The sequence below is a fragment of the Cyclopterus lumpus genome, chromosome 3 (assembly GCF_009769545.1).
Source record: "Cyclopterus lumpus isolate fCycLum1 chromosome 3, fCycLum1.pri, whole genome shotgun sequence".
NCBI classification, from domain to species: Eukaryota; Metazoa; Chordata; class Actinopteri; order Perciformes; family Cyclopteridae; genus Cyclopterus; species Cyclopterus lumpus.
In genome coordinates this window covers 20,140,302-20,166,679 of record NC_046968.1, presented here as the reverse complement: position 1 = coordinate 20,166,679, position 26,378 = coordinate 20,140,302, and the positions used below count along the sequence as shown (strand labels likewise).

The 26,378-nt window shown below is 41.4% G+C and overlaps 1 protein-coding gene across 2 annotated transcripts; it reads left to right on the top strand.

Annotated features, from left to right (window-relative positions):
* The first annotated feature begins 417 nt into the window (after positions 1-417).
* On the top strand, positions 418-26,378 carry LOC117728661 (ras-specific guanine nucleotide-releasing factor 1-like). 2 transcript variants are annotated; one of them, XM_034529433.1, is made up of 27 exons: positions 418-693; positions 6,188-6,294; positions 7,846-7,993; positions 8,782-8,874; positions 10,104-10,357; positions 10,475-10,554; positions 11,442-11,635; positions 12,250-12,359; positions 12,536-12,654; positions 14,321-14,481; positions 14,892-14,955; positions 15,849-15,973; positions 16,272-16,354; positions 16,957-17,205; positions 19,997-20,370; positions 20,746-20,867; positions 22,369-22,537; positions 22,841-22,947; positions 23,068-23,183; positions 23,700-23,760; positions 23,931-24,037; positions 24,221-24,305; positions 24,480-24,677; positions 25,406-25,485; positions 25,594-25,711; positions 25,802-25,870; positions 26,134-26,378. In XM_034529433.1, the coding sequence occupies exons 1-27, from the start codon at positions 418-420 to the stop codon at positions 26,224-26,226; spliced, it is 3,762 nt and encodes a 1,253-aa protein (XP_034385324.1). In that variant the 3' UTR covers positions 26,227-26,378. The 2 variants fall into 2 exon arrangements, with proteins under 2 accessions (XP_034385324.1, XP_034385323.1); XM_034529432.1 differs by having other exon boundaries at positions 14,892-14,967.

Sequence of the window (26,378 nt, the reverse complement as noted above, 5' to 3'; positions counted from 1 at the left end):
GCGCTTTTTTTTTCCCTTCTCCCTCTGTGAGAACAGGATGCAGTGTGCGCGCGCGTGCACTCGCTCGCTTATGTGCGCGTGTGTAGGCTAAGCACGGGGACACCTCAGTCCTCATCATGAGCGATTCGGGCTCACGAGGAAGGCTTTTCTAAGACGGCGTCGGCGGTGGCTTCACCGTGGCGGGCTCGCAGCGTGGAATTAGTGCAGTTGAATGCGTAACTTTGACTTCTACGCGCATCCTTTTCTTTTTCTTCTTTTGTCTTTCTTTCGCCGTTGCAGACACTAGTGTGGCAACTGTGGATGATGGGCACACGGGAGTGGGCTGCTGCCCACCAAGTCTGACTGGCTTTCGGAGGTGCTGAGAAGAAGAAAAAGAACATGTAAGAGTCTGCAGATCCTCTCGGATTCACAGACACAATGCAGAAAGGGATGAGACTCAACGATGGCCACATCACCTATCTGGCTCTTTTGGCGAAGAAGGATGGGACCAGGCGAGGTTGCCTGAGTAAGAAAAGCTCAGACAACACAAAATGGCATTCAAAGTGGTTCGCTTTGTTGCAGAACATGCTGTTTTATTTCGAGAACGACTCCAGCTCACGCCCCTCCGGACTGTACCTGTTGGAGGGATGCGTTTGTGACAGGGCACCGTCACCGAAACTATCCCTCTCAGCGAAGGAATGCTTAGAGAAGCAGGTGAGATATCGATCACACGGAGCTCACTTCAGTCCGACTGACGGCCGCTGTCAATGTGCATCGTCTCGCCGAACGAGCTCACTCGTGGATGCTCGACGACACTTGATGTGTTGTGATTTCCTGTTGGGAGAAACTTGCTCCCATCACTGTGGCGCTCGGTGAAAGCATCATGTTCGAGAGAGGAGGCATCTGTGCACGCAGCAGAATCGCAAACGACAGAGTTGATGATGTTGTTGTTGTTGTTGTTGTTGTTGTTTTTATCCCAACATCTATTTATCACGCAAAACAATGTCCCAGAGATGTTCACTTGACGTTGGGTGTTACGTAATGGCGTCATTCTAACTGATTGATTGTCTCGACCCCTGCACTAAAATAGCCTCGCGGCCAGCCTCAAAAGAAATGCGAAGACACGCAGAGGTTTAAAGTTGACGCGGTGAACGCGAATCTCGGAGGAACTTTGCAAAACACGCGAACTGGTTCACCTTCCTCCGCTGTTTGTCTCTCCTCTTCACAACATCATGCGTTGCGGCACATTTATTTATTTATTTTATATAAGAGGCTGTATTTTTAGACATCCCAAGTGCTCAGGGATCGCAGCTCATAGGTGGGGAGTAAACTTAAACAGCATCCAAACTTTGCAGGTTGCCATCTTGCGGATGAGAGCTGCCCTTCCCTGTCGTTTTGACGTATTGATTTAATTCCTTGTCTTGATATTAATAGCATCCTACCTTGGCAACTGCGTCTCCCCGCTTCATAGCCGCTTGGTTCATTTGATAGCTCTGTCGTTATCATGATGTTGATAACGACAGACATGAATGAAACCCAAACGATATGTCCCATGCTTTTGTTTTTCAGGATCCCCCATTCGTTTGAATTCCTCAGGCATTTAGTGCCATGGATTAACATGTGTGAGGGCTGCACAATATCCACTCTTTTTTTTTTTTCATGCCAGTGTGACAGGGTCAGAAATAATCTCAGGGAAAGCATGGTTGCCTCTAGCGAAACCGCTTTGAAGGCTTAGGAAGGCTGCTGCTGGAAGGAATAAACCTTGTGGCATAAAAGCATTTAAGAGCCAGAGAAGTGGTCAAGCAGCTGTGAGCTATGACTGCAGTCACCTTTTGAAATCTGCTCTGCCAGCTGCAGTCTCTTCTGCTTTCCCTGCAGTACAGAGCCAATGAATAATTGAAGTCAAAAGTCATTTCATCTGGTCAGTCAACATAATCTTTGTTTTTAAGGGGACAAAAGTTCTGACTGTTTTCCACCAATGGCATTATAATGTTTAATTTGGCATGTATTTTCCTTTTGAGTGTATGAGTGTATATAGGAAAGTTTGTAGGAGGAATGTAGGAACACCTGATCTTCCTGCATCGCAGACATGTTGCACTTTCACTATAGAGCATGTCTGTACAGCAAAAGTGAGACAAACAAGTTTCACTCTGAAAGCTATAGCACACATCATGTATGTGTCATGTTCTATTTCACAATGCATGCAACAAATGACCCTGGCCGTGCTGAAACCTGGGACGTGCGTTCATGATTGCTTAACCCTTTAAATGTTTTTCAGATTATTAGTGTTATTATAAAACATCTGATCAATCCTCGCATTATTCTGGACTCACAGGTGTTGCAAATATCTCCATTGCAATTTTTAGATAACTAGAACTTAGGTTCTAAACTCTCTCAAGTCCTACAAAGAAATCCCCAACTAATACCAGTACAACATCCCGTACAAATATTCAGCATGTCATATCTATTCCACCTATGTTAACTGAATATGCACCATGTGTTTCTTATGGGATTTCTTATTTAATATATATAGCTAAATTATCTATCTATTCAAAACAATGATTGAAGATGTTTGCACATATTTTGTTGCAATATTGTCAAGCTCAAATTTTACTTTTACAATTCATATCTTCTAAATTATTATGATTATAAAAACAATTCCATTGAATTAACCAGCTTCCTTGTAGGTTGTCTGGTTAGGACCCCAATCCTGAGATACAATATTTATATTGTACTGTATAAATGACAGCTAAAGGATGGACACAGTTTACATTAATTATGAGAGATTCAGTGTCTCCGACCGTTTCTGTATGCGGCTGTTTTCATCAGCTGTACCTGTGTTGCTGTCCGTGGAACTGAACTCTGCTGTCACGTCATTTTCTTCAAACACTTGCCCTCTGCTCTTTGTTGGCAGAGCTGTCAGGATTAGTATCAGTGTCACCAAAAGGGCTCCATACAGATGTGCCAGCAGAATTCAGACGATTCACAACATGTTTATTTTAGCGGAGACCATTTGTTTTCCCTGCAACCTGTAACATATTCAAATTGAGGTTTTTGGGGTTTGCAGTCCTCAGCTGGAAAAAAAACCTGCTTGTTTGTTATTTTCCGAACAAGCAAGATGTTGCAGTAATGTTAACTTTGATATTTATAGTTTTTTTTCTTCTTTTTTATGGAGTAGTTTTAGTTACCTAAAATTAGCCAGAAATAAATGTAGCAGAGCAGAAATAACTTATATTGGTCAAATGTGTTGTTTTGCAAGGCACTGACTAACAACCTACTTTGTCATTTAGTTATGAGAACTTGTTGGTCACTCTTGTAGAGATGTAAACTCTTAAACTTTGCTCACCGTCAAGCCTGTTTCCTTAAAACCCTGTCAGGACAAGAGCTCTATTCTTGGGATGAAATATGGACTGAGTGACATCTATGATGACAGCTGTTCACGCAGGCTGCTCCAGTGAATTTATTTCAACAGTGAATTAAATGAATTTGAAAGCCTTCAATTAGCATAACACAGTCTTCTGTTCAGCACGTGTCCCTTTACATAATATGTGTCAGGAATGAATTCTCTCAGTTTTGTGTTATTTGTGTGGGGGTGTGACATTTTGTGCACAAATTTATCAAATTTTGATCTGTATTTGCACAAATGCATGCTCTTCATGTATGAGAACTGCATGCATTGTAATGAGTCAGTAATCATGCAAGTGTACATGTCTGTATGTGTCCACATCTGTGCATCTAGTGTGTGGCTTGATGTATTTGCCCCACTGTGACCTCCTGGCATGCGCTGATGTCAGTCTCTAAAAGGTGAAATGAAAACCGAAAGAGTAATCAATGCTCCAGGTGTCTGAGGGCATACAGATTTCCTTTTCACTTTCCCCGCTCTCGAAAAACAAAGAATGACACTCGAGTCAATGAGCAGACAGCAGAGGTCATCTGAGGCAATGTGATTGTAGACTTCTGACATTAAACCTGGTCCATATGCAGATTACAACAGATTTCTGATGAGCGTCTTAGTGTTGTGTCTGCATGTACTGTGTGTTTGTGTGTGTGTGTGTGTGTGTGTGTCAGAGCTGCAGGAGGATTGGTCGGGCGAGTGCTGGATCTTATCTATGTGTGACAGGGAGAGGGACAATGCTGCGAATAGATGCCAAGCCAACTGCCACCTTGCAGGGCTACAGCGCTTTTTATAGCCCTCACTCCTCAAGAAGGCAAAAGATCTTTCTCTTCCTCCCTCTCGTCTGTCTCTCCCTTCTCATTGTATTCTTTGGAGTGTTCTACTTTTTAAATGTTCTTATTCCCCATTTAGAAGGCGAGCTACGTTTAAGCCCACAGTTACTATGGCAACCCCTATTTGCATCTGAAAAAAGTGCATTTGAAGGGGCCAACGAAATGTGCAACAACATGCCTCGGCATTGTGCTTTACTTAGCAAGTGCAGCAAATATGGGCATATAAGAAATGTGAGGTGGTGAGGGGTAGAGGGCGGATGAAGTGGAAATGCTTGATATGTTTTTGTTTTTACCCTTTTCTTTGTTTCACATAACTGAACAAAAAACAGGATCTAGTCTACCGTCATATTTCATAACTTGACTATTGTTTGTAGGGAGTTCTTCAAGAAGAAGTTCTTTTTTTTTACAGAATTCATTAAGTATAATCATGAAGTGTAGGTTGTACAGGAAACAATTGTATACTGAACAAACAGCATGGTTGGGTTCAGTGTTAAGTTATCGCTGTAATTCTCAACACTATCTGTGTCCAAAGGACAATACCGGAGCAAGTGGGTCAATGACTTGTATCGACTAAATGAATGCATCCATACATCAATAGTGGGCCGTTATATCTTATGCACCAATTGTTTTGAAATGTGTCTCTTAATGTATTTTTTCTTGTTTCACTTTTTAAATGTCAATTAAACAAGTTATATAATTCAGTTTACTGCAGGTTTGTCAAAATTAGACAAGGAAAAAACATTACCATTTCGTACTCAATCAGAGTATTGCTTCCCTAATGTTAGCGGTGTCACACATTATGTTATAAGCAACTCTCAGAAAATTAGAAAAACTCATGAAGTATCATGGTGATAAAACAATGTTAAGTAAGTTATTAATGACTTCTAACAGAACATTAGGATAGCTGTAAAAGTAAATATGTATGATAGAAAATAGCTTTTTAGAGTCCAGGCCTACTCGAAAAAGCTTTTTTATTAAAAATAAAACTGTATAAAAAAATGTTGACTTGAGAAATTCCTTTTCAGTGCATAATTGGAGGCCACACGTATCATAGTCATTACGTAGTGGTAGTACGTGTCTTCATACTTTCTCTCAAATACAGTACCTGTTTGTCCATAGATTTTCAACAAGGATTTACTACGGGCTACATTGTCTCACTTACCAAGAGATAGTGTCTCTGTGGCAAAAAGAAAGGCTTGACCTAACAGCTCACAGGAAGCGAGAGATTGGAAGCACATTATTGACCAAGGCCCATTCTGCTGCTCATCAGGAAATATGGAATATTACTTCCCTTCACAAATAATTTGCTCTTGGCATTTGGGAGGGATAAAAAAATTCAATATATTGGATTTGTGGGGGTCTATTTACAATGCATTAGTGTTATATCATTTGATGTGTTTCTACTACAAATAGGCTGTCTGTTCTATTAATGCAATGACCACCACTTTGTTGATTTGAGGATTTTACCTGATAAGCCTATTAGAAAACAATTCCACATGCATTTGCTATAATTGCCATTTCTGAACCTTTAAGGCTGTAGGGTCACTGGGGATAATTGGCGAGGGAGTAAAAACGGGCAAGGACACAGAGGTGTTTGTGTCACTAATATAAAGCCAAATCACTGGGACAAAGCTAAACAAAATGTGGCGTCAGTCGAGAGGCTTCCACCAATTCAGAGGTGAGTTGCCAGGTTACAGGCAGAATGCACGGAGGCTTTATAATGAATCTCTCAAGACTTTTCCCTCAGGATCTCGCTCTCCCACTCCTTCACACACATGGGCATGCATGTGTGTAGACACAACTTCAATTTTAACACAATGTAGGTTTATGAAAAAAGACAGTCAGGGATGACAAATCATGCATGTTTTTCCCTTAGATAGGCTTTCCTTATACTCTTGTACTAAAACCCATTAATATATACTGATTGTCTTATTAAATGCTGAGCAAATAGTTGACTCTTTCCATCCTTTTCTATTTTCAGTACTACTTTACAGTCACGTTCAATCATGACAACCAGAAGGCTTTGGAGCTGCGCACAGAGGACGTCAAGGACTGTGATGAGTGGGTGGCTGCCATCACACAGGCCAGGTACCTCTCACACATGACCTCTCACCTACATGCGCACAGTCGGCTGAGGATGTGGACGAAGTGTGTGTGTGTGTGTGTCTGTGTGTGTGTGTGTGTGTGTGTGTGTGTGTGTGTGTACCCTGTGATGTCGGACATTGAAAGGGTTTTCAGAGCCTATTGGGTTGTAAAACTTGATAGTCGTTTGGTTTAATGATGGCAGCCCATAGATTTGCATTATATCAGCATGCTCTCATATGCAGACGGTCACGCCGAGCCGGACGGCAGCACAAGAACAAGAGCCACAGGACAGCAAGTGGAAGCTGCCAACCCTGTGAACATTATCTTTTCTGCTGCAGTTTCCTTTTTGTCTAACTTGCAAACACACGTGTTGTCCTGCACTGAAGCGATATAACAAACATCGTCCACTGCCAACATTAATTTCCAGGCTAGCTAGCTAAGCAGCCGCTCAGCTGCAGCACACCAAACTGCATGTAAACGTACCTGCAAATGTCAAAAGGAGGGATGACTAAATAGGATTTCAGTTGGACCGTAACATTAGATATCGTTGTATCCTAACAAGAATTGAATGTAAAGCTGTACTAAGTCACAGCGGTGATTTAAGCTAAATGCTAACATGAATATGCTAATACACTGAACCAATGTATAAGACTAATGCAAATTGTACCTAACCCAAAAAGACTGGGGATCACTATAGTCATTATATTGTAATCCTTTGGAGTCATGAATGTTTGTACTAAACTTCATGGCCATTTTTGTCAGGGTATTTTCTTATGCGGTGGACATTCTCTTTAAGCTGACATTCTCTTTAAGTGACAATAAGATGCTGAGAACTACAACAGAATAATCTGCTATGTCCTCTCCAATATATATTTTGCCTTCAGCTCAAAATTAATGCACATTAACTTTCCCACCATTCTTCTACACTGTAAAATTGTGAGCAAAATGCCCCTTTAGGATTTAGAGACAAAAGAGGGTCATAAAAGCCAAGCGATACAATCACTCTAAATGTCAGCAGTGTGAATTTGTAAGACGAAAGGTCAATTGATTGGACTTATTGAAGATCACATTGATTAGTTCTCAGGCAGGGCAGCAACACTTAATGTAGTAAGTTGGCCTGTAAGCATGTTATACACAGCAGGGCAATAAAGATATATATTTACATATTATTATATTGCTTTTATTGAAGATTATCAAGTCTAGAAGCCATATTCTAGGGCTTTGAATTTAGTTTGTACAACTATTTGTTTCAGAGCATTTCCACTTTAACACACTGTTTTGTGATGTTGAATCAAATTAATCTAAAACCTTTTGTTGAATTGGGTAATGCTCTGAATAATTGCTCATGCAGAAGCAGGCTTTACACATGGTTTGCTAAGCCCACAAGTATTTGAAGAACTGCTTGCGTAAGTGCCTGGGCTCGGTGCGGACGCAAGGTCTGTGGTTCAAACATATGCTGATCAGAAGTCTGCTTTTGCTTTGATAAATCTATGGCGAGCCCATGAAACATGCGTTAATGAGGTCCTTACAATGTCTCTGTGCGTGTCTGTATAGTTACAGGAACCTGGCTACAGAGCATGAGACCCTCATGCAGAAGTATCTCCATCTACTCCAAATAGTGGAGACGGAGAAAATGGTTGCCAAGCAACTTCGACAACAGATAGAGGATGGGGAAATCGAGATAGAGCGGCTAAAATCAGAGGTAACTTGCCTTGTATTTTCATGCTAGTAATACCTGTGTGTTTGTTTGTTGTTGCTGTATGGTTTACAGAGACAGAGAGAGAGAAATGATAAAATTAAAAGTAGTCAGTCACAGAGTATAAAGACAGAAAGAGCAATGGACAAAGGTCAAGACCCGGATTCCAAACCAAAATGTTTGGAGTTCACGGCAAGCGTCGCAGCTTGCACCGCCCCCGGGATGTCCTTGTTAGAGACCCTGCAGTACTCTTACTGAGTGTTTTGTATCCTAATTATTCAGTCTAAAATTCATCAAATACACCTCTCTTTAATGTGCTAATGGGTAGCTCCATTTGAATTGAATGTTTTCAATATGCATGAATCAGCTTCTATTGTAACTGATACTGCCGCCTGCACCACAAAATGATAATCAAATGTCTCACTTTCCATGGCTAAAACGGGTAATAGTAATGGATTTGGGGTTGTTTTGTTTACTATCAGTCCTTTATTGAAAGATGTTTGTCTCTGGTCTGTTCTTATTCATACGCTGTGTGAGACTAATGGGAGTACATGAAAATTAAAAAACATTTAGATGCAATTGGTACCGTTTCTTCATATAAGAAATCTTTGAAACCAGCTAATGGACAGTAACAAAGTTGAACAAAAACCAAGCATAAAAAAAATTCAGAATTGTGATGAAAACAGTGAGTGCAGTGAAAGAATATGACAATACCAAGATCAACAGCAGGATTATAGATGCATACAGTGTGAGGTACTCAGTCGATGCATTGTTTTATTTCTGTTGGATTTCAGATCGCTGGACTGCTGAAGAACAATGAAAAGATCCAGTCAAATCCAGAGGTGCCTCCCAGTGAAGACGACACAGAAATCAAGAAGATCAAAAAGGTGAGCTCTGACTGCTTTAGTGCCGCGCTGTTTTAAAGGAGGAAGCCTGAATCACTGTTCTGTCTTTATCAAGAAAAACTAAAGTAAAGCAAAGAGAAAAGCCAAGTGGGACGGGGGAAAGGACGGAGGGGAAGTTTGATCTGTTCCAGCAGGGATATACATATGGTTTCTGACACATTTTATTTTTAACCTTCATTTATTCACGGAAGCTCACTCTCGCATTCACAGCAAGGAGCTGCTCATCCACTACAACCACAGGCTTGTTCTTCAGCTCTACTGAAGCAGCTGCCTGCTCCTTAATGACGCTGGAAAGTTTGGGAAAGGCAGTTACTTTAAAGCTGAGGCAATGAACCTACTAGATAATTATGACCCGATTCTGCTTTTCCCCTCAGTGCTCAAGAGCATTTTAATGTCTTTGAGCTCAGAATTTTGTTTTTGCCGCCTTCAAAGTTTCTGTTTTGGTTTACTCTCAGTACTCTCAACTAAAACTGTTTCCAACCACAGCTGCATTTACACCTATGATTCACACACCCAGTAACCCCCAGTAGCGCAGCAGAATTATCAACTATTATTGTTAATATAGGTCTCAGGAGTTGGTGAATAACAAAATGGAGGATAAAGGAGAATGCATATTGGATTTGCCAGATTAGCAGAAACACTACTCCAAATAAATGCTACTATCTGCATGATGTATAAACAGGCAACTGTTTGCGAGCATGTTCTCTATATGACACCTTGATATGGTCATAATACGTCTTATTGTGCTGCCCCCCAAGTGACCACAACAATCAATTAATGCAGGTTTTAGTAAAAACACAAGGAATTATTTAGCTCCTCACACACTGATGCCCTAAACATGAGCTAGCTAAGCTTTTCTTCACAGCCATTAGCTGCCAGATCTGGATCTTAGTCTTAGTCTTTATCTACATCCAGGAGGGACTACTATCGATATTGTGTAGTGAAGAGTGACAGTGACAATTTGTCACCATTAATCAACTGACAATGCTTCATGTAAACGATGATAATTGTCGTGAATAGTTAATAAAATACTAAAAAGTTCTGTGAGTCTATTGGAACCCCCTTTCCCAGACCTCATTTTAAATGAAATACTCCTTTTAATGTAGGCCTACATGAAAAGATCAGGTATATATAGTCACAAATCCATGCATCCATACACAAATGCAGACTAAGGTAGCTTAACTTTTGTGTGCTAACCTTTTTTATCACAGGTCCAGAGTTTCCTACGAGGTTGGATTTGCCGCAGGAAGTGGAAAACCATCATCCAGGACTACATCCGTTCACCCCACGCTGAAAGCATGAGGAAGAGGAACCAGGTGGTGTTTAGCATGCTGGAGGCCGAGGCCGAATACGTCCAGCAACTCCACATCCTGGTCAACAACTTCCTACGGCCACTGCGCATGGCCGCCAGCTCCAAGAAGCCACCCATCACTCACGATGACGTCAGTAGCATCTTCCTTAACAGGTGGCTGGTGCTGAGACTGGTTGTGATAGTGGGACAGTGGAAGCTGCCAACCCTGTGAACAGGAGCGGGAGAAACAATAGCTCATGACCATCTTCTTGCTTTGATTTTTTCTATCAGTGAGACCATCATGTTCCTCCATCAGATCTTCTACCAGGGCCTGAAGGCCCGGATAGCCAGCTGGCCGACACTTGTGCTGGGTAAGAGACTTGGAGACTACCCCTCAGTCACCCACACAGTTCAACATTTGGCTTGTTTTTGTTGAGGTTGGTCAATGGGTCAGTTCCCTCAAATCATACATAATAATAAAATATATTGCAGGTTTTTGAGATACCTACATGAGGGAGCTTGTGGCACTCATACCATCCAAAAACTTTTCTCTAGAAACAATGCCTTTTTTCCTCACACGATTCACTCGGTAAACAACATAACATTTTGTACTTATGTACCACTTTCTGAATTTAGGTGTTTGCAGAAAGTTGTACAAATAAAGAGCAACTGACTCTTTTTCATTGAGAATGATTTAAAAGAAATAGCCCTTTTTAGCGTTTGCTCTTGATGTAGTGTACGAATGAATATAGCAAAAACATATATACATGTGATTAAATTAGATTAGAAAACTTTATCAATCCCCAATGGGGAAACTCATTTGCCACCAAACATTCGTACAGACAACAATAGACACAGTCCACAGAACACAACAGACAAGTAACACACTACAAGGAACAAACAAAACCAGAAGATACCCCATAAAACATGACCATCAGAAAGATGCTAAGTCTAAATCTAAAAACACCTAAAGGTGTTCATTAAAAAATTGAACTGCTGCCGGAACAAAGGACCTTCTGAGTGGTTCAGTAGAACACTGAGGCATCCTGAGTCGCTCACTGAATGAACTTCTGAGTCCATTAAAAACACAGTGTAGTGGATGGCCTTCAAAAGAAATGATTGTTTTTAACTTGGCCCTTGTCCTCTTTTGTATAGTGACCTCTAGTGAGTCCGGGGGAAGGCCAATCACTGAGCCAGCCTTTTTGATCATCTTATTGATCCTGTTTTTATCATCCGCATATACTGTTTCTCTTTCCAGCGGACCTGTTTGACATCTTGCTGCCCATGCTCAACATCTACCAGGAGTTTGTGAGGAACCATCAGTACAGCCTGCAGATCCTGGCCCACTGCAAACAGAACCGGGACTTCGACAAGCTGCTGAAGCAGTACGAGGCCAAGCCCGACTGTGAGGAGAGGACACTGGAGACCTTTCTCACTTACCCCATGTTTCAGGTGAGACTTCACGGTCACTGTGTTGATAACAGCAGTATTATTACATAATCCGTATACATGTCATAAAGTATAAGCCTGTACACGTTGTTTAGTGCTTGCACAAAAACCTTACTTCCTTCTGAAAAAGGTATTTTTGCTACAACAATACTGGTGAAATATATTCAAAAGAGTTGTTAATCATGTCTCCACCACCAAGGCAACACGTGTAACATTTAAACCCACAGTACATCAATGCTTTATCTTACATTTTTCACAACTTAACTTTCATCATAGTGACATCACTAATACGGCAGTTCTGGCCTTAAAAGAAAACAGACCATTTAAAAAAAGAATGCCTCTATTAGGCAATCAATATTATTTGTGTGAGAATGAATTAATCAAAAATGGGACCATTGTAAGATATCACCATAGAAAACGTTGTTGTTTCTTAATCTTCAATAATGACATGACATTCAAACAGTTCTAGCACTTTTGCACAAAATGAACTGAGGTTTTCAAAGCTACATTAGCAGTGGAACAATTATGTTTCAAATGAAGACAGTATATGTTGTGGTGATAAATGTGATCAATTTCAATAACTCATTAAAACCTCTTTCTCTCTCTTTCTCTCTTAGATCCCTCGTTACATTCTGACGCTGCATGAGTTGCTGGCTCACACCCCCCATGAGCATGTAGAGAGAAACAGTTTGGACTACGCCAAGTCAAAACTGGAGGAGCTTTCCAGGTAGCTCATCAGTCAGTCAAGCACTTGAACATATATTGTTCATTGTGCAACAGTATATGTTAGAACATGAATGGATACAGAGATGTCTGTCAGATTCATACAGTGATTTTGTGAAGGGATGCTACATTCAATGAACTTGGACAGTGAAGTTTCTGATTTCCATTCTGTACCTTCAGAATCATGCATGATGAGGTGAGCGAGACAGAGAACATCAGGAAGAACTTAGCTATTGAGCGGATGATTGTGGAGGGTTGTGAAGTGCTGCTGGACACCAGTCAGACGTTTGTCAGGCAAGGTAAGTAAGACAAAATCGCAAACAGGGACTTTTGTATGCTCAGCAAATTCACCAAAGATGATTGTAAACGTGTACGGCTTGAAAACTCATTCATTTATGCAAATGTTTAGTTTCTTTAATTAAGGAGGCCACATCTCAAGCCACATTTCCAAATGAAAGGTCACACAACCAGCATTGGACAATTGACTTGAAACTGTACTTGATTATTCATTACACATCACACAATGAAAGAGTTTTGACTGATGACAGTACCAAATACTTAACGGCAAAAGTATTGCATTACATTTCTAGTTTAGTTTACTCAGCCCAGCTTTGTCAAATGTACTTTTCCTCAACAAACACGTCACATCTTTTGTATTTAACATGTGGTAGAAATAGAAAATGAGATGTTGTAGTTTAGCAAGGCCTACATTTACATTTACTGACCTTACCCTCGGGGGCTGATTTCTAGAGGACCCAACCTCAAAAGCATATTTACACGCCCCGACTTAAACAAAACAAGAACTCAAGGCCCTTTGCGTCCGGACTATAGAGGTGGAAATCAACAACCACTTTGATGATTCAAATCACATTGTCAGTTCAGGTCAAAGATTCAAGAAACTGACTATGTAGTTTGTGTACTTTTTTTTCTGATCTTAGCGGCACGTCAATGAGCAAATGCACTTGAGTTCATGTCAGTAAGTGAATGCATCACCATTCATCCCGCTGTGACGTTCAGCGCTCGTTCTGACTGTCTTCAGTTCGTTTAGTCTGATTCTGGTCCAAGCTGTCATCGTCATTTATCAGATTATGATTGTTTCTGTGGCTTTCACAGTCTTTTAAAAGGCTTTTAAGGAGGAAGTAACATACAGTTTATCACAGCTGAGCTCTAGTCAGTTCAGTTTCAGGATTCATTGTTAAAAAATGATTTGTACATACACTGAAAACCTCTTTCGGATCAGTTAGTTCACTGAACACGAAGAGACCCAACTGATAATTAACCCACTATCTAAGTTCTGGTCAGACAGAAGACAAGCCGACCTGGGATGTTAAAGCAATAGAGCATTGAAAATAATAACTGTAAAGTTATTACTGAATTTCAAACTGAGTAAGTAACTAACTATCAACTGAGTAACGCTATACTGACCAGCACAGCATGCATTATTTGTTTACAGTTACATATATTCATTCTTCAACATACATTTAACACCGTCCTTACACATCTCTTCTGCAGCCTTTCTGTTGCGATGCATCACATATAATCTCACCCAGATGTTCAACACCTTCCTCCATCTCTGCAGACATGTGAATAAAATCATTGATTATTCATGCACACATGCCTGTCATATATTTCACTGTAACCGCAAACTACAAGCGACAGAAGTCTGTATGTTTACACACACAATTGTGCACTCAAGATTTACTGCTACAGTAGGAGCAAACATTTTGAGCATTTGTCTTTATGTTATAACACCTGATATTACAAAGGTGTGTGGACCTTGTGGTACAGGAATAGCTGAGAGAGAGAGAGACATTTGATTATTCCTATAAAAGGCTTTTGAAGCTTAAACACCAATTATAAGATCAAGGTCAAAGTCACATTTCATGTGCTTTTGTGTGTGTGTGTGTGTGTGTGTGTGTGTGTGTGTGTGTGTGTGTGTGTGTGTGTGATGGTGACTCTCCATAGGTTCCCTGATCCAGGTGCCGATGAGCGAGAAAGGGAAGATCACGAGAGGCCGACTGGGCTCTCTGTCTCTGAAGAAAGAAGGCGAGAGACAGTGTTTCCTCTTCTCCAAACATCTCATCATCTGTACCCGCGGCTCCGGGGGAAAACTACACATCACTAAGGTACAGTAGGATTGTACTTAAGAGGACTTGATTTAAAAAAGATACAACCCAATAAATTTAGGTAAACATTCTTCTTAAAGTATCCTATAAAACAGATAAAATGTCTCCAAACTGGTTGAAGCTAATTCAAGCAGTTTTGGAGTTTGGAATTTCCACGACTTAAGGGGTGAAAATGAAAAGGTTTACAACGCTTTACATTTTTCCCAACATATATAATATATACATATAATAATTATTGAATTTATCTTTTTTTTCTCAAGAAAATGTTTTTGTCACATCCAATCAAATCATAGCTTTGACCCAGATTGTAAATGGCCCTCGAGGAGACATTTACAAAGTATGAACAACGAAATCTCCACTTAGCTGCTAGCAAAGTGTATGTGACCTTGTGACCTTCAACCCTGTCACAGAATGGAGTGATCTCTCTCATCGACTGCACACTGATGGAGGAGCCAGAGGGGACAGATGATGAGTGTAAGTTACAATGTACAATGTATTCAACAGTTTATATGTAGTAGTTGAAACATACAGGAAGTCAATGCACTCTTTTAGTTGATGGAGCTCAGTAAACTAGTGGACTTGAATAATTGCAAACCTTACCAAACAGACAAACAGTCAGTGATCAAAGATTTAATTGTACTGACTTCTAGCACTTTGTATAATGTCTACCTTTCCAGCTTCACTCCCACAGAATAGCAACATTTAAGCAGTTACAACAATACAACTGCAGACACACAATATGTCAAGTATTTGATAAGTTATATGCTAAGTAGTTTCCTTGAGCCTTTTGGATACAATTCTCCATAATAATCCTGTTTTCATGAGTGTCCAGAGAGAGCTGGAGACTTTTTTTCTACAACAAATATTGTTTCTTCACACTTTAAACATAACCAAATCAATCCCATTAATAATGGTTGAAACTGGTTGAAAGGGTGTTGATTGCACATTATTTAATCAAGCAAACCACAATGGATGGTTACTAATTGTGCGTTCATGCCACTCTCTCTTAATTAGAAACTGCAGATGGAAAACACATATCTGCACTTTAAACACATATCATGCTGACCTCCGTACTGGTCTGGGAATGTCAAGAATGAAACAACTTTCTTCTTTTACTTTTTCTCGTACTGTGTGTAAATGTTTCATGTATAAATCAATATAAAAACACAGTAGATGACACAAATCTGATTTAAATAACTTTGAGCTTGAGTCACAATTAGAAACTGAAACTAATTCACACTTTACTTACACAAAGTGTAATCATATTTTTGACATTTATGTTTTCTACTCACAATGTTTGCTCTCAGTATATTTTATTTTCTCCTGTCACAGAATTCAAATCAAATTAATATTGTTGAACATTGCAGCCAAGGACATAGAGCACCTGGACTTTAAAGTGATGGTGGAGCCCAAAGACGTCCAGCCCTTCACCGTCATCCTGGTGCCTTCGTCCCGACAGGAGAAATCAGCGTGGACAAGCGACATCAGCCAGGTACGTGTCCTCACCTGCGTGAATAAAGACTCAATGTGTTCCAAACAAAGTGATGATTTGACTTAAGCATCATTAGATGAAGAGAGTTTACATTACAACTGACGCAATAAAATTAGAGCGGAGATTGTAGGCTGCAAACATCATTTGGGGACAGAACGTAACATTACAAAGATTACAACAGAACAACCCTCACGGCCGTTCGGGATGGAAACCTGTATCCTCCACAGGTGTGTTAACGCCCTGTTGCTTTGTTATCATCACTAACAACCTTTTCTCTGTCCGTCTGCTTGCCTTTCAGTGCATTGACAACATTCGCTGCAATGGTCTGATGATGAACGCTTTCGAGGAAAACAGTAAAGTCACCGTGCCACAGATGATTAAGTGAGAGTCTGACACCACGCAGAAAAGCACATACATTATGCATGCACAAAGAGAGATTGGCATTGACATTACTTACATACATGAAATATGCATGAACATGTGTGCCCAAACTCTCAAACGTTTTTTAGTGCTATACTTGTGAGGGCCCTCAATGACATAACATATTCCCCATGCTCTAACCGTAACCATCACAACTACAAGCTTAACCCAAACCTAAACCTAATTGGAACCTGAAGAAAACCAGACAACATGATTTGAATTTTCAATAGTCTTCTCACTCTCAAGGTCTGAAACGGGTCCTTATAAAGATTGCAAACGCAAACACTCACACACACACACCAGTCACATACTGTTGTGTAAACACAGCTAAATATTCACAGTAGAGTTAAAATTGCAAAATTAGTACTTTTTCAATATTGTATAGATTTTTGTAAGTGTTTATTTTCTAGTTTAAAAACTACTCAACCCATAGCAATGGTAATGCTTTCCCCAGTGACCCACATGTGACCATAACAATGTACCAACTCGAGGTGGTCTGCATAACTACTGAGAGCTAAATTCCTATGAGTCACATTCTTAACCTCAGTTAAATCCCAACGCAGGTCGGACACCAGCTTGTACTGTGATGATGTCGACATTCGCTTCAGCAAGATGATGAACTCCTGCAAGGTGCTGCAGATCCGCTACGCCAGCGTTGAGCGTTTGTTGGAGAGGCTGACTGACTTGCGCTTCCTCTCCATCGACTTCCTGAACACTTTCCTCCACTCCTACCGTGTCTTCAGCAGTGCTGACGTCGTGCTGGACAAGCTCATCACCATCTACAAGAAGCCCATCAGTGCTATCCCCGCACGGTGAGTGATCCCCCGAGTGAGGTGTTTCCAAGAGGTTTAAGGGATTTTATGAGCTCACTGTTATGAAATATTTCACACTAATCGTTTTTTAGTTGCAGGCTAATAGAGAACGTTTGAAGGTAGCAACCCAACGTCTTGTTCTGCGTACGGTGCACACATTGTTTTTATGTGTTTGATCATTTATTAAATCAAGAGGACATTTCTTCACATCATATTTATAGTATGCATGCTTTTTATTCCACACCAGTAAATTGTGGGAAAGTTTTCAGCTCTAGTTCATTAAAAAAAAATGCTTTTTTACTTTGATGAAACAGTTGCAAACGCTGCTACAGAGGTTCAAGTCAATTCAATTCAGTTTATTTTATATAGCCCAATATCACAAATTACAAATTTTCCTCAGAGGGCTTTACAATCTGTACACATACGACATCCCTGACCCAGGACCTCACATCGGATCAGGAAAAACTCCTTCAGGAGAGCAACAGAGTAGGATCCCTCTCTCCGGATGGACAGATGCAATAGATGTCATGTGTCATGTGAATAATGATTAGCAGCATTTGTCAGGTGTAAAGAGGTCTGCAATCAGCACTCTGATATGTGAATTGTTTAGCCATGCTTGAAGCTCCATTGGTTGGTCCACCACCTTGATCCAGAAAGGAAATATTTTATCAATATAACTATTGGAAGGATTGCCATGTCATTTTCTACAGATATGCATAGTCCCCAAATGATTAATCATACTGACTTTCAGGATCCTCTGACTTCTCATTTGGCACCATCAAGTCAAAGTTTCAATAAAGTTTGGTTTATGATATTACATGTCATTTTTATGACCAAATACTTGCAAAACTAATGACATTCCCATCAGCATCCCAATAGCATTATTGCTGTAACCACGCTTAGCTCCAAGCCCACTGTGCCCAAATACAGCTCCACAGAACAGCTAACATTGCTGTGACTCTTAGTCCTGTTACAGTAAACCAACATGGAACAACTAGCTGAGCTATAAGGGCAAATTAATTATCCAGGTCCATCAGTCCAAATTTATTTGATGTGTGGAGGCGTTGAATGCAAGTTTATTTGTAAAGCACCGTTTCACTACAAGTGTGGTGTACATGTGGAGGAGAATGCATGACGACATCAGCCAAAGAAAATCAAAGGGAAAGTGTCTCAACCAGCTGAAACTGCAGCTAAAACAGCACACCGCCCACCTACGTAACAGTGTTTGCAATTTTGATTAAGTTAATTCCAAGTTACTGTGGCCCCCCTCGTGAAGTGTTTCTACCTTTCAACAGGAGAGCTAATACGGTTTGTTACACTTAACTCCTCCAAGCACTTCAGTGCGAGGCCGATCCATGTCGCTGGTGACAAGTGAAAAAGGAACAAAGTTTGAAATGTATTTTTCTCCGAAGGATGCAGCAACAGAGCTGTAGTGGTGCAGTGAAAGGGTGGGACTTCCCCTGTGTCTGGATTTGTCTTTGCTCTCACGTGGACTGTCTGTAAGCAGCCCTTCATGCTATCATATACCCTGTCCAGGTGAGAAGGGACTAGAGGAGAGGCAGCGAGAGGTCACACCAACTCATCCACTCCTCTCGTCTTCTGTCCACCATCACAGTTAATTGGGTCCTGCGTCCACCCACCTCTCCCTAACCCCTCCTCTTCTGTCTCATTCCTCTCTTTTACCCTTTTCCATTCTCTCACTTTTATTTTTCTTTCCACGAGTCTGACCATTCCTCTCTCCGCTGCGCTGTCACCATGGCAACCCTTCACTCTGCTGCAGGACCCCACCCTCTCCCTCTCCCCTCATCTTCTCCCTCCCTCCCTCCCTCTATCCCTCCCTCCCTCTTTCTCTCCCTGTCTCACATCATCTGCAGCGGCTCTACGGTATTAAATATTGATGGTGGTGTTTTGCACCCAGACCGTGCTCTCCTCTCTTGCTCCTTCTTTCTTTTTGTCTTACTCCTCTCTCTCTTCTCTTGCTTGATTATCTTGTCTCAATGTTCCTCTTTCCTGCTTGACTTGTGTCCTCTCTCAACTCTCCACCTTGCTTTTTATGCTTTGCCTTTTTCATTTTTGACTCAACCATCTCTCTCTCTCTCCCGGACTCCCCCAATTTGTCGTTCTCATCTCCTTTCTTTTGCAAATCTGGGCGAGGAGACACAACATGGCCGCAGTTAACACCATACACGGCTGGAGGCTTCCCATTCGCCCACTCCCAGTCAGCAGCCTTCGCTGTGGTGGAATCCATATCCACTATGTTGCTCCTTTCTAGCCCCCTCCCTCTCAGCCTCACTGTTTTTGCCCCTGCTTTTTTTTTTTGCACTGCACCTCATTCTCTTGCTCCCTCTTTCATTCTCTCTTCCTCTATTTGGCTCCCCTTTTCTCTCTGTTTCTCTCTCCCCATGTCTCTGTGGGCCTCCCCTGGGCTGGTTGCTGTTGGCAGCACCCGTGCCTCCCACACTGTCACTTGACATGCTATTTATAGGCCTTCAGAGGGGGTGGCTCTCAGTGCAAGAAGGATGCTGTCTTAAACAATGTAGCTTAAATAAAAGAGGCAGGAGCTCCCGAAGAGCCCTGTGGTTAATGTGTTCCCTCTCTGCTTCTGTGTACTGACACCAAGTGCACCATGCATCCCTATTATCACAAAGTATTCCCTCTCTCTCTTATTCAGGTCACTGGGAATAATTAACCCAAAATCCCCAAAGTGATGTTCTCAGTTGTGAAAGATGCTCTTCTTGATGTTCACCCTTATGTCTTTTTTTCGGCTTTTTCATTCTCTCCTCTTCTGCAGTTCTTTGGAGCTTTTCTTTGCCAGCAGCCAGAACAACAAACTCCTCTACGGCGAGCCACCCACGTCGCCACGTGCCAGCCGCAAGTTCTCCTCCCCTCCTCCGCTCTCCATCACCAAGACGTCCTCGCCCAACCGCCGTCGCAAGCTTTCGCTCAACATCCCCATCATCACAGGGGGCAAAGCCCTGGACCTGGCTGCACTCAGCTGTTCTCCCAATGGCTATGCAAGCATGCACTCCACCATGTCACCCTTCAGTAAGACCACCCTCGACATTAACAAGCTTTATGTGTCTAGCACCATGGCCAGCAAAATCCCCGATGAGGGAGAGACCAAAGCCGACGGCAAGGCGGAGGAGTCTGTCCTCAACAAGCAAGGTCAGAATCACTGTCCATGGGATTTTGCTCAGTTTTAATGAGGTTCATGTGTAGTGTGGAAGCATTTTCACAAGCCCAGTGTCACGCTAATATCTTGTATGTATCCTCCACTCAGAGTAAGAGTGGTACAGAATATATGTTGCATTTGTAAGAGGTGAAATAAATAAAGAATCTGCATCTTTAAACAGTTTTCTTTGAGCTTGCACAGCAAAAAAGTTTGTTTTCAAAAAAACAAAATTCAGTACAGATGTTTTGACACTCTGCCCCATCTACCACCAAGCTCAACCAGTTATGCCCAGACATTACTTTCATACACATCTCCTCCCTTGCTGACTTTTTGATTTCTTGATTGTGAAACACTTTTTCTCTCTCCAGATCTGTCCGTGAGAGAGGAATGTGATGAGGATCCAAGACAGAGTGAGGAAGTAGAAGCAGAAATGTCTCCTCCCAAATCACCATCGACACCCAAGAACGTCAAGTCCAAAAACTCTGGTGCGGTATACTTTGTCTCTGCGCCATTGTGTTACGACACAGAGTTATGCTTAAGAGGTTCCATGTCCGCGACATCGTGGGATCTACTTTTGAATACCAACCCACCAGTTTAAAAACAAACGAGTTGGCAAGATTGTTAAGTAACTTGGCAAGAATGTAAGAGCTGGCAAACTGCAGTAGATTAGCGCTTAGTGCTGGTGACATAGAGTACTTGCCAGAGCGAATTAGAAAATGAAAAAAAATAAAATCAATAATAATAGATCAAGTCAATAACAATAACCAGTCATAACATGAAGCACAGACAGGAGTGTGATTCTTATGTCACACTCTCTATGAGCACTTGAATGAAAAATTCCAGCTGGCAGATCACATGATTCAACAAATTAAGCATAAGCTCCTGTAAAACCATGTTGTTAAGCTGTTTTCAACCTGCGTGCAAATCTAAGCTAACTGGTTGCTGGCAGTAGTTCTTATTTACTCTACAGACGTGAGTGTGTTGATCACATCTATTTCTAGGCAAGGCAAGGCAGGAGCATATTTCCCAAAATGTCAAACTATTGCTTTAGTACATTTGAAACATTCAGGAGTTTGATTTATTCTTAAAAGATGTCAGCAAAGCAGATGAAAAAGGCGACTGTCTCAGAATAGAATAAACGTGTACATTTTAGGTGGAAATCAATAATATCAAAGGCAAAAAAAGGTGTCATTTAGATTGTTTACCATCGGGTCCATTTTTAGTCAGATTGTGCAGGTGAGAAGTGCAATAAGGTTGAGATGACAAGAGTAACTCATATAGTTAAATAAACACTGCAGCAGTGGACTGTATAGCAAACTTTTTTCTCTTTTTTTTCTCGGAAAATGACAAGTGTAACTATAACCAAATAAGGTCTTGATAAAAACCACCCACAGTCTCCTGGCCCTCCCCGTACCGCACAGAGAGGGAGCATCCACCCCGTAGGTAGTCAGGCACAATTCATCCCCAGCGTGTTCTCTTCCCACGGTGCTGGATACAAGGGAAGCCAGTGCCTCGTGTGAGTAGGTGGAAGGAAACCTTGTACCTTAGCAACGATGTGCATGTTCTTCTATACCGCCCCCGGCTAAACGGAGGAAGGCAGGCAGGAAGAGAGGGAGCGAAGGAAGGAGGCAGAGAGGCAGAAACAGTGGAGTTTACACCGTCACTGCTACAAGCTGCAGGACACACTGTGATGGGTTTGTTTTAGCTCTCTGTTGCCCTCCACTGGTCAACAACATAGTTTGAGCATCCACAATCAGTATTTCCACCGCACTTTAAAGAAATGACCTTTAATAGTTTACCTGATAACGCCTCAATTACCTCAGTTCCCATTTCAGCCGGATCCCGAGGCTCGGAAATATAAGACTTGTAATATTGTTTTTTGTAAATAAAAAATGCTCGAGTGGAAGTATCTTTTAACTGTTTGATGACAATAATGAAGTTAAGGGTCTTAATCTTATTAAAGTTCCCGTTTTGCTCCCCTCCCTGTAGAGTTTTCCCTGTTTTCCTTCAACAATGGCATGGTGGTGTCCTCTTGCCGGGAGCTGGACAACAACCGCAGTGCCCTCTCTGCGGCCTCGGCCTTTGCCATCGCCACGGCTGGTGCCAATGAAGGCACGCCAACCAAGGAGAAGTATCGCCGCATGTCGCTCGCCAGCACAGGTCAGTGGCGGGAGGGGATGCTACTTCAATTGAGGACTATTATGGAAACATTATTCAGTTCTGGTTGGACAAATTAGCCACAGTGACCTACAGTAGATAAGCGGAAAGCATACGCAGTGTTATGCCTTACAACCACCAGAGGGCCTTCAACCAAATTAGAAATGTCATGTCATCATTTATATAAGCGTCTGTGCCAGTGATATCTAAAGAAAGAAAACAGACCGTTTTATAGAATGGCAGGTTATAGAGTTACATCATTGTGAGAAGGAATTTTAACTGCAACTTTGTTCAACCGGGTTCCAGGTTTTCCAACAGACCAGAGGAATGGGGACAAAGAGTTTGTTATCAGGAGAGCTGCCACAAACCGAGTCCTGAATGTGCTGCGTCACTGGGTCTCCAAGCACTCACAGGTATAGTTCACCTTTCCCTCTATCGATGTCTTTGTTTCAATCTGTCTTTCGATGCTGTTGCAGAAAAGGAAAACAACACTTCTGTAATGACTCTGCTGTTGTTCCTGTGTTGGTCTTCAGGACTTTGAGCTCAACACATGCGGGCTAAAGATGCGGGTAATTGGCTTCCTGGAGGAGGTGATGCATGACCCAGAGCTCCTGACACAAGAAAGAAAGGCAGCTGCCAACATCATCAGGTTGGTTTTCTGTTATCATCGCTTGATGGCACACACAGTCATATATGACACATTTGTTTTTCAGCTCCCTTTAGAAAACAAACTTCCACAAAAGTAGTACAGTATTTCTGATGTCAGCTAATGGAGAGACAGTACATCCCAGATGTTGGACCTCCACAAAAATTAACCTGAACACTGACAGTGAAGCTACATAAAATAGAAACTTCATCTTTTCATCTGAGCAGCAGTTTCACAATGTACACTCGTACAGCGTGGCCAAACTGGAGTGCACCCCCAGTATGGTGTGTGAGATAACAACCTGTCAGCACAACCTATTGCTACAAAACATTATCAACTTGAGGAGCTGGAACCATAAGTGCCTCTAACCCAAACTGAACAAAGAGAAAAATGAATACCCATCATGCTGGGTCGAGTTGAGCACTTTTGGACAGATTAAGTCCATTCATGTCCACTTAGGTCATGGCAATTGTGGACAAAACTGTCAAATAATGACACTTGTATATTTTTCACATGTAGGACTCTCACTCAGGAGGACCCTGGAGACAACCAGGTCACACTGGAAGAGATCAGACAGATGGTGAGTGAAATAAACAGCCTTTTCAGTATAAAATAACCCCTGTACTTCTTAAAAGATTACTATTCATCCTGTTGAAAGGATTGGTGTACTCATTGTGATAATGATTTGTGTGTGTGTGTGTGTGTGCGTGTGTTTCTGTGTGTGTGTGTGTGTGTGTGTGTGTGTGTCAGGCCATGGAAGACTGTAAGACTGAGCCGTTTGAGAGCCACTCCGCCCTGGAGATCGCTGAGCAACTCACACTGCTGGACCACCTGGTCTTCAAGGTCATCCCATATGAGTGAGTACACAGGCATTCATGAGCATGTGTACGCGCAACACAAATACAAACGCAAACGTACAAACACAGGCACTATATGATCAAAATGATAAAGGCCAAGTGGGGGAGTTAAGGGAAACGCACACAGTAAATGTTGGTGTGTTTTTCATTGTTGATTATTTGAAACAACATTTTCCTCTACAGGGAGTTCTTTGGTCAAGGCTGGATGAAGAACGACAAGAACGAGAGAACTCCCTATATTATGAAGACAACCAAGCATTTCAACGATGTATGTGTTTACTCTGGTATTGTGACCAAAAATGTACATGTGTATTATAGATAGATAGATAGATAGATAGATAGATAGATAGATCGATAGAGATATAGATAGATGCATAGATTGATTGATTGATTGATTGACAGTCATTATTATTACCATGTATTTGTTCTCTTTTTTTGTCAGATCAGCAACAAGATTGCCACAGAGATCCTGCAGTGGGATGATGTCAACATGCGAGTGGCGGTGATCGAGAAATGGGTGGCAGTGGCTGACATCTGTCGCTGCCTCCACAACTACAACGCCATGCTGGAGATTACGTCCTCTCTCAATCGCAGCTCCGTCTTCCGCCTCAAGAAGACCTGGCTCAAAGTCTCCAAGCAGGTATCGTTGACGTTGCTTCCCAGCAGTGAAGTTAACTGGGTGCAAGTTTTCAGGATTTAGCTAAAGTAATTAGTAATAAAGTTTAGCTGGCCTTAAAGGAATAGTTTGCCATTTTTGGGAAATACGCTTACTTTCTCTCTTGCCAAGCGTAATATGAGAAGATCAATACCACTCTCATGTCTGAACACTAAATATAAGGCTTTCTGGGGGCCGGTTTTGTCATTGGTATCAAGCAACTATCGAAACTCCAAGAAGTCACGACTTCTGGCCAAGAAAAAAATTTATCTCTTCGTTTAACAAAGCATGTGTAACTTGTTAATGATTGAGTTTTAGAGGAGAAGTTTTTGTTTCCTTTGGACAGAAGCAGGCTAGTTGATTCCCCTTGTTTCCAGTCTTTATGCTAACCTATGCTAAGCTAATTACCTCCTGACTAGCTTTCTAATAGTTCACATATGAAAGTGGTATGAATCTTCTAATCCAACTCTTGGCATGTTTTTTTCAAGCTTTTTTGTTCAATTATACTGTAGTGAGCATTTTAAGCTTCATTTAAAAAAAATACTTTGTATAAAAAATTAAATAAAACTAAAGGAAGCCTCACATGTTCTTAGTGAGGCAGATAATGGTATTTTTTTAAAGAGCATTGCCCTCAATTCACAAAACTCTGATCGAGATTTCAATTACCTTTTTGGCTGCTGGTAATAAAAGTTTTGCTTTGATCCATTTTCTAGACAAAGACCGTGATTGACAAGTTACAAAAGCTGGTGTCATCAGAAGGGCGATTCAAAAACCTGAGAGAAGCTCTGAAGAAGTACGTATCTCTAGCTCTTCGCTCACACATTGTGGTGGAGGAGGTTTACACATCGCTCTTTATGTGTGAGCACTATATCTCACCACCTGACCCTCCTCTCCTCCTCAGCTGTGACCCTCCCTGTGTTCCCTACCTGGGAATGTACCTGACTGACCTGGCCTTCATCGAGGAGGGAACGCCCAACTACACCGAGGACAGCCTGGTTAACTTCTCCAAGATGAGAATGGTGAAGAACCCCAGCCTGCTGAAGTACACACAATAACATGAACATAATGTTGTTTCTGTCTTAAGTTGTTTTTATGTAATTTGTCTCCAGATATCTCACATTATCAGAGAAATACGGCAATTTCAGCAAACGGCTTACAAGATTGATTATCAACCAAAGGTGATCTTTTCTTATGTATTATTTCATTCTGTATTTTATACTTTTTCACATCTTTGATTACTTTTTTGGACGTATTACTTGACAAATATTGCAATGTCATTTTACTTTTCCTAATAGTCTGTATTGTTTAGTTAAAGTACTTCAAAATAAGTTATTTTCATCATATTCCTTATTCATCAAGCTTAGATTTCTGTTTGTTCCAGATATGCATGGCATCCCGGGACACTCGTTTTAAATTGTGTCTGTGTTCATTATTGCTTTAGGTCGCAAAGTACTTGCTGGACAGCAGTACAACGCTGGATGAGGAAAGCCTGTATGACGCGTCTCTGAGAATCGAGCCCAAAACTTTATCATGAAGATGATCTCTCTCTCTCTCAAACCTCATATGGATCAACTTACAAGTTATTTATTATCATGTGCACAACAATTACACAGAAGCAGTTGTTGTCAATGAAACTCTTAGATCTCAGGCTCACTCCAACAGTGATCACCCAAGTAAAAATGTAAA

Bases quoted from the DNA above. Each gene is read 5' to 3' on its own strand.
- LOC117728661 (XM_034529432.1), top strand. From the start codon at position 418: ATGCAGAAAGGGATGAGACTCAACGATGGCCACATCACCTATCTGGCT. The intron at 12,360-12,535 runs GTAGCTCATCAG...CTGTACCTTCAG, and splicing joins AAACTGGAGGAGCTTTCCAG to AATCATGCATGATGAGGTGA. The intron at 12,655-14,320 runs GTAAGTAAGACA...GACTCTCCATAG, and splicing joins TCAGACGTTTGTCAGGCAAG to GTTCCCTGATCCAGGTGCCG.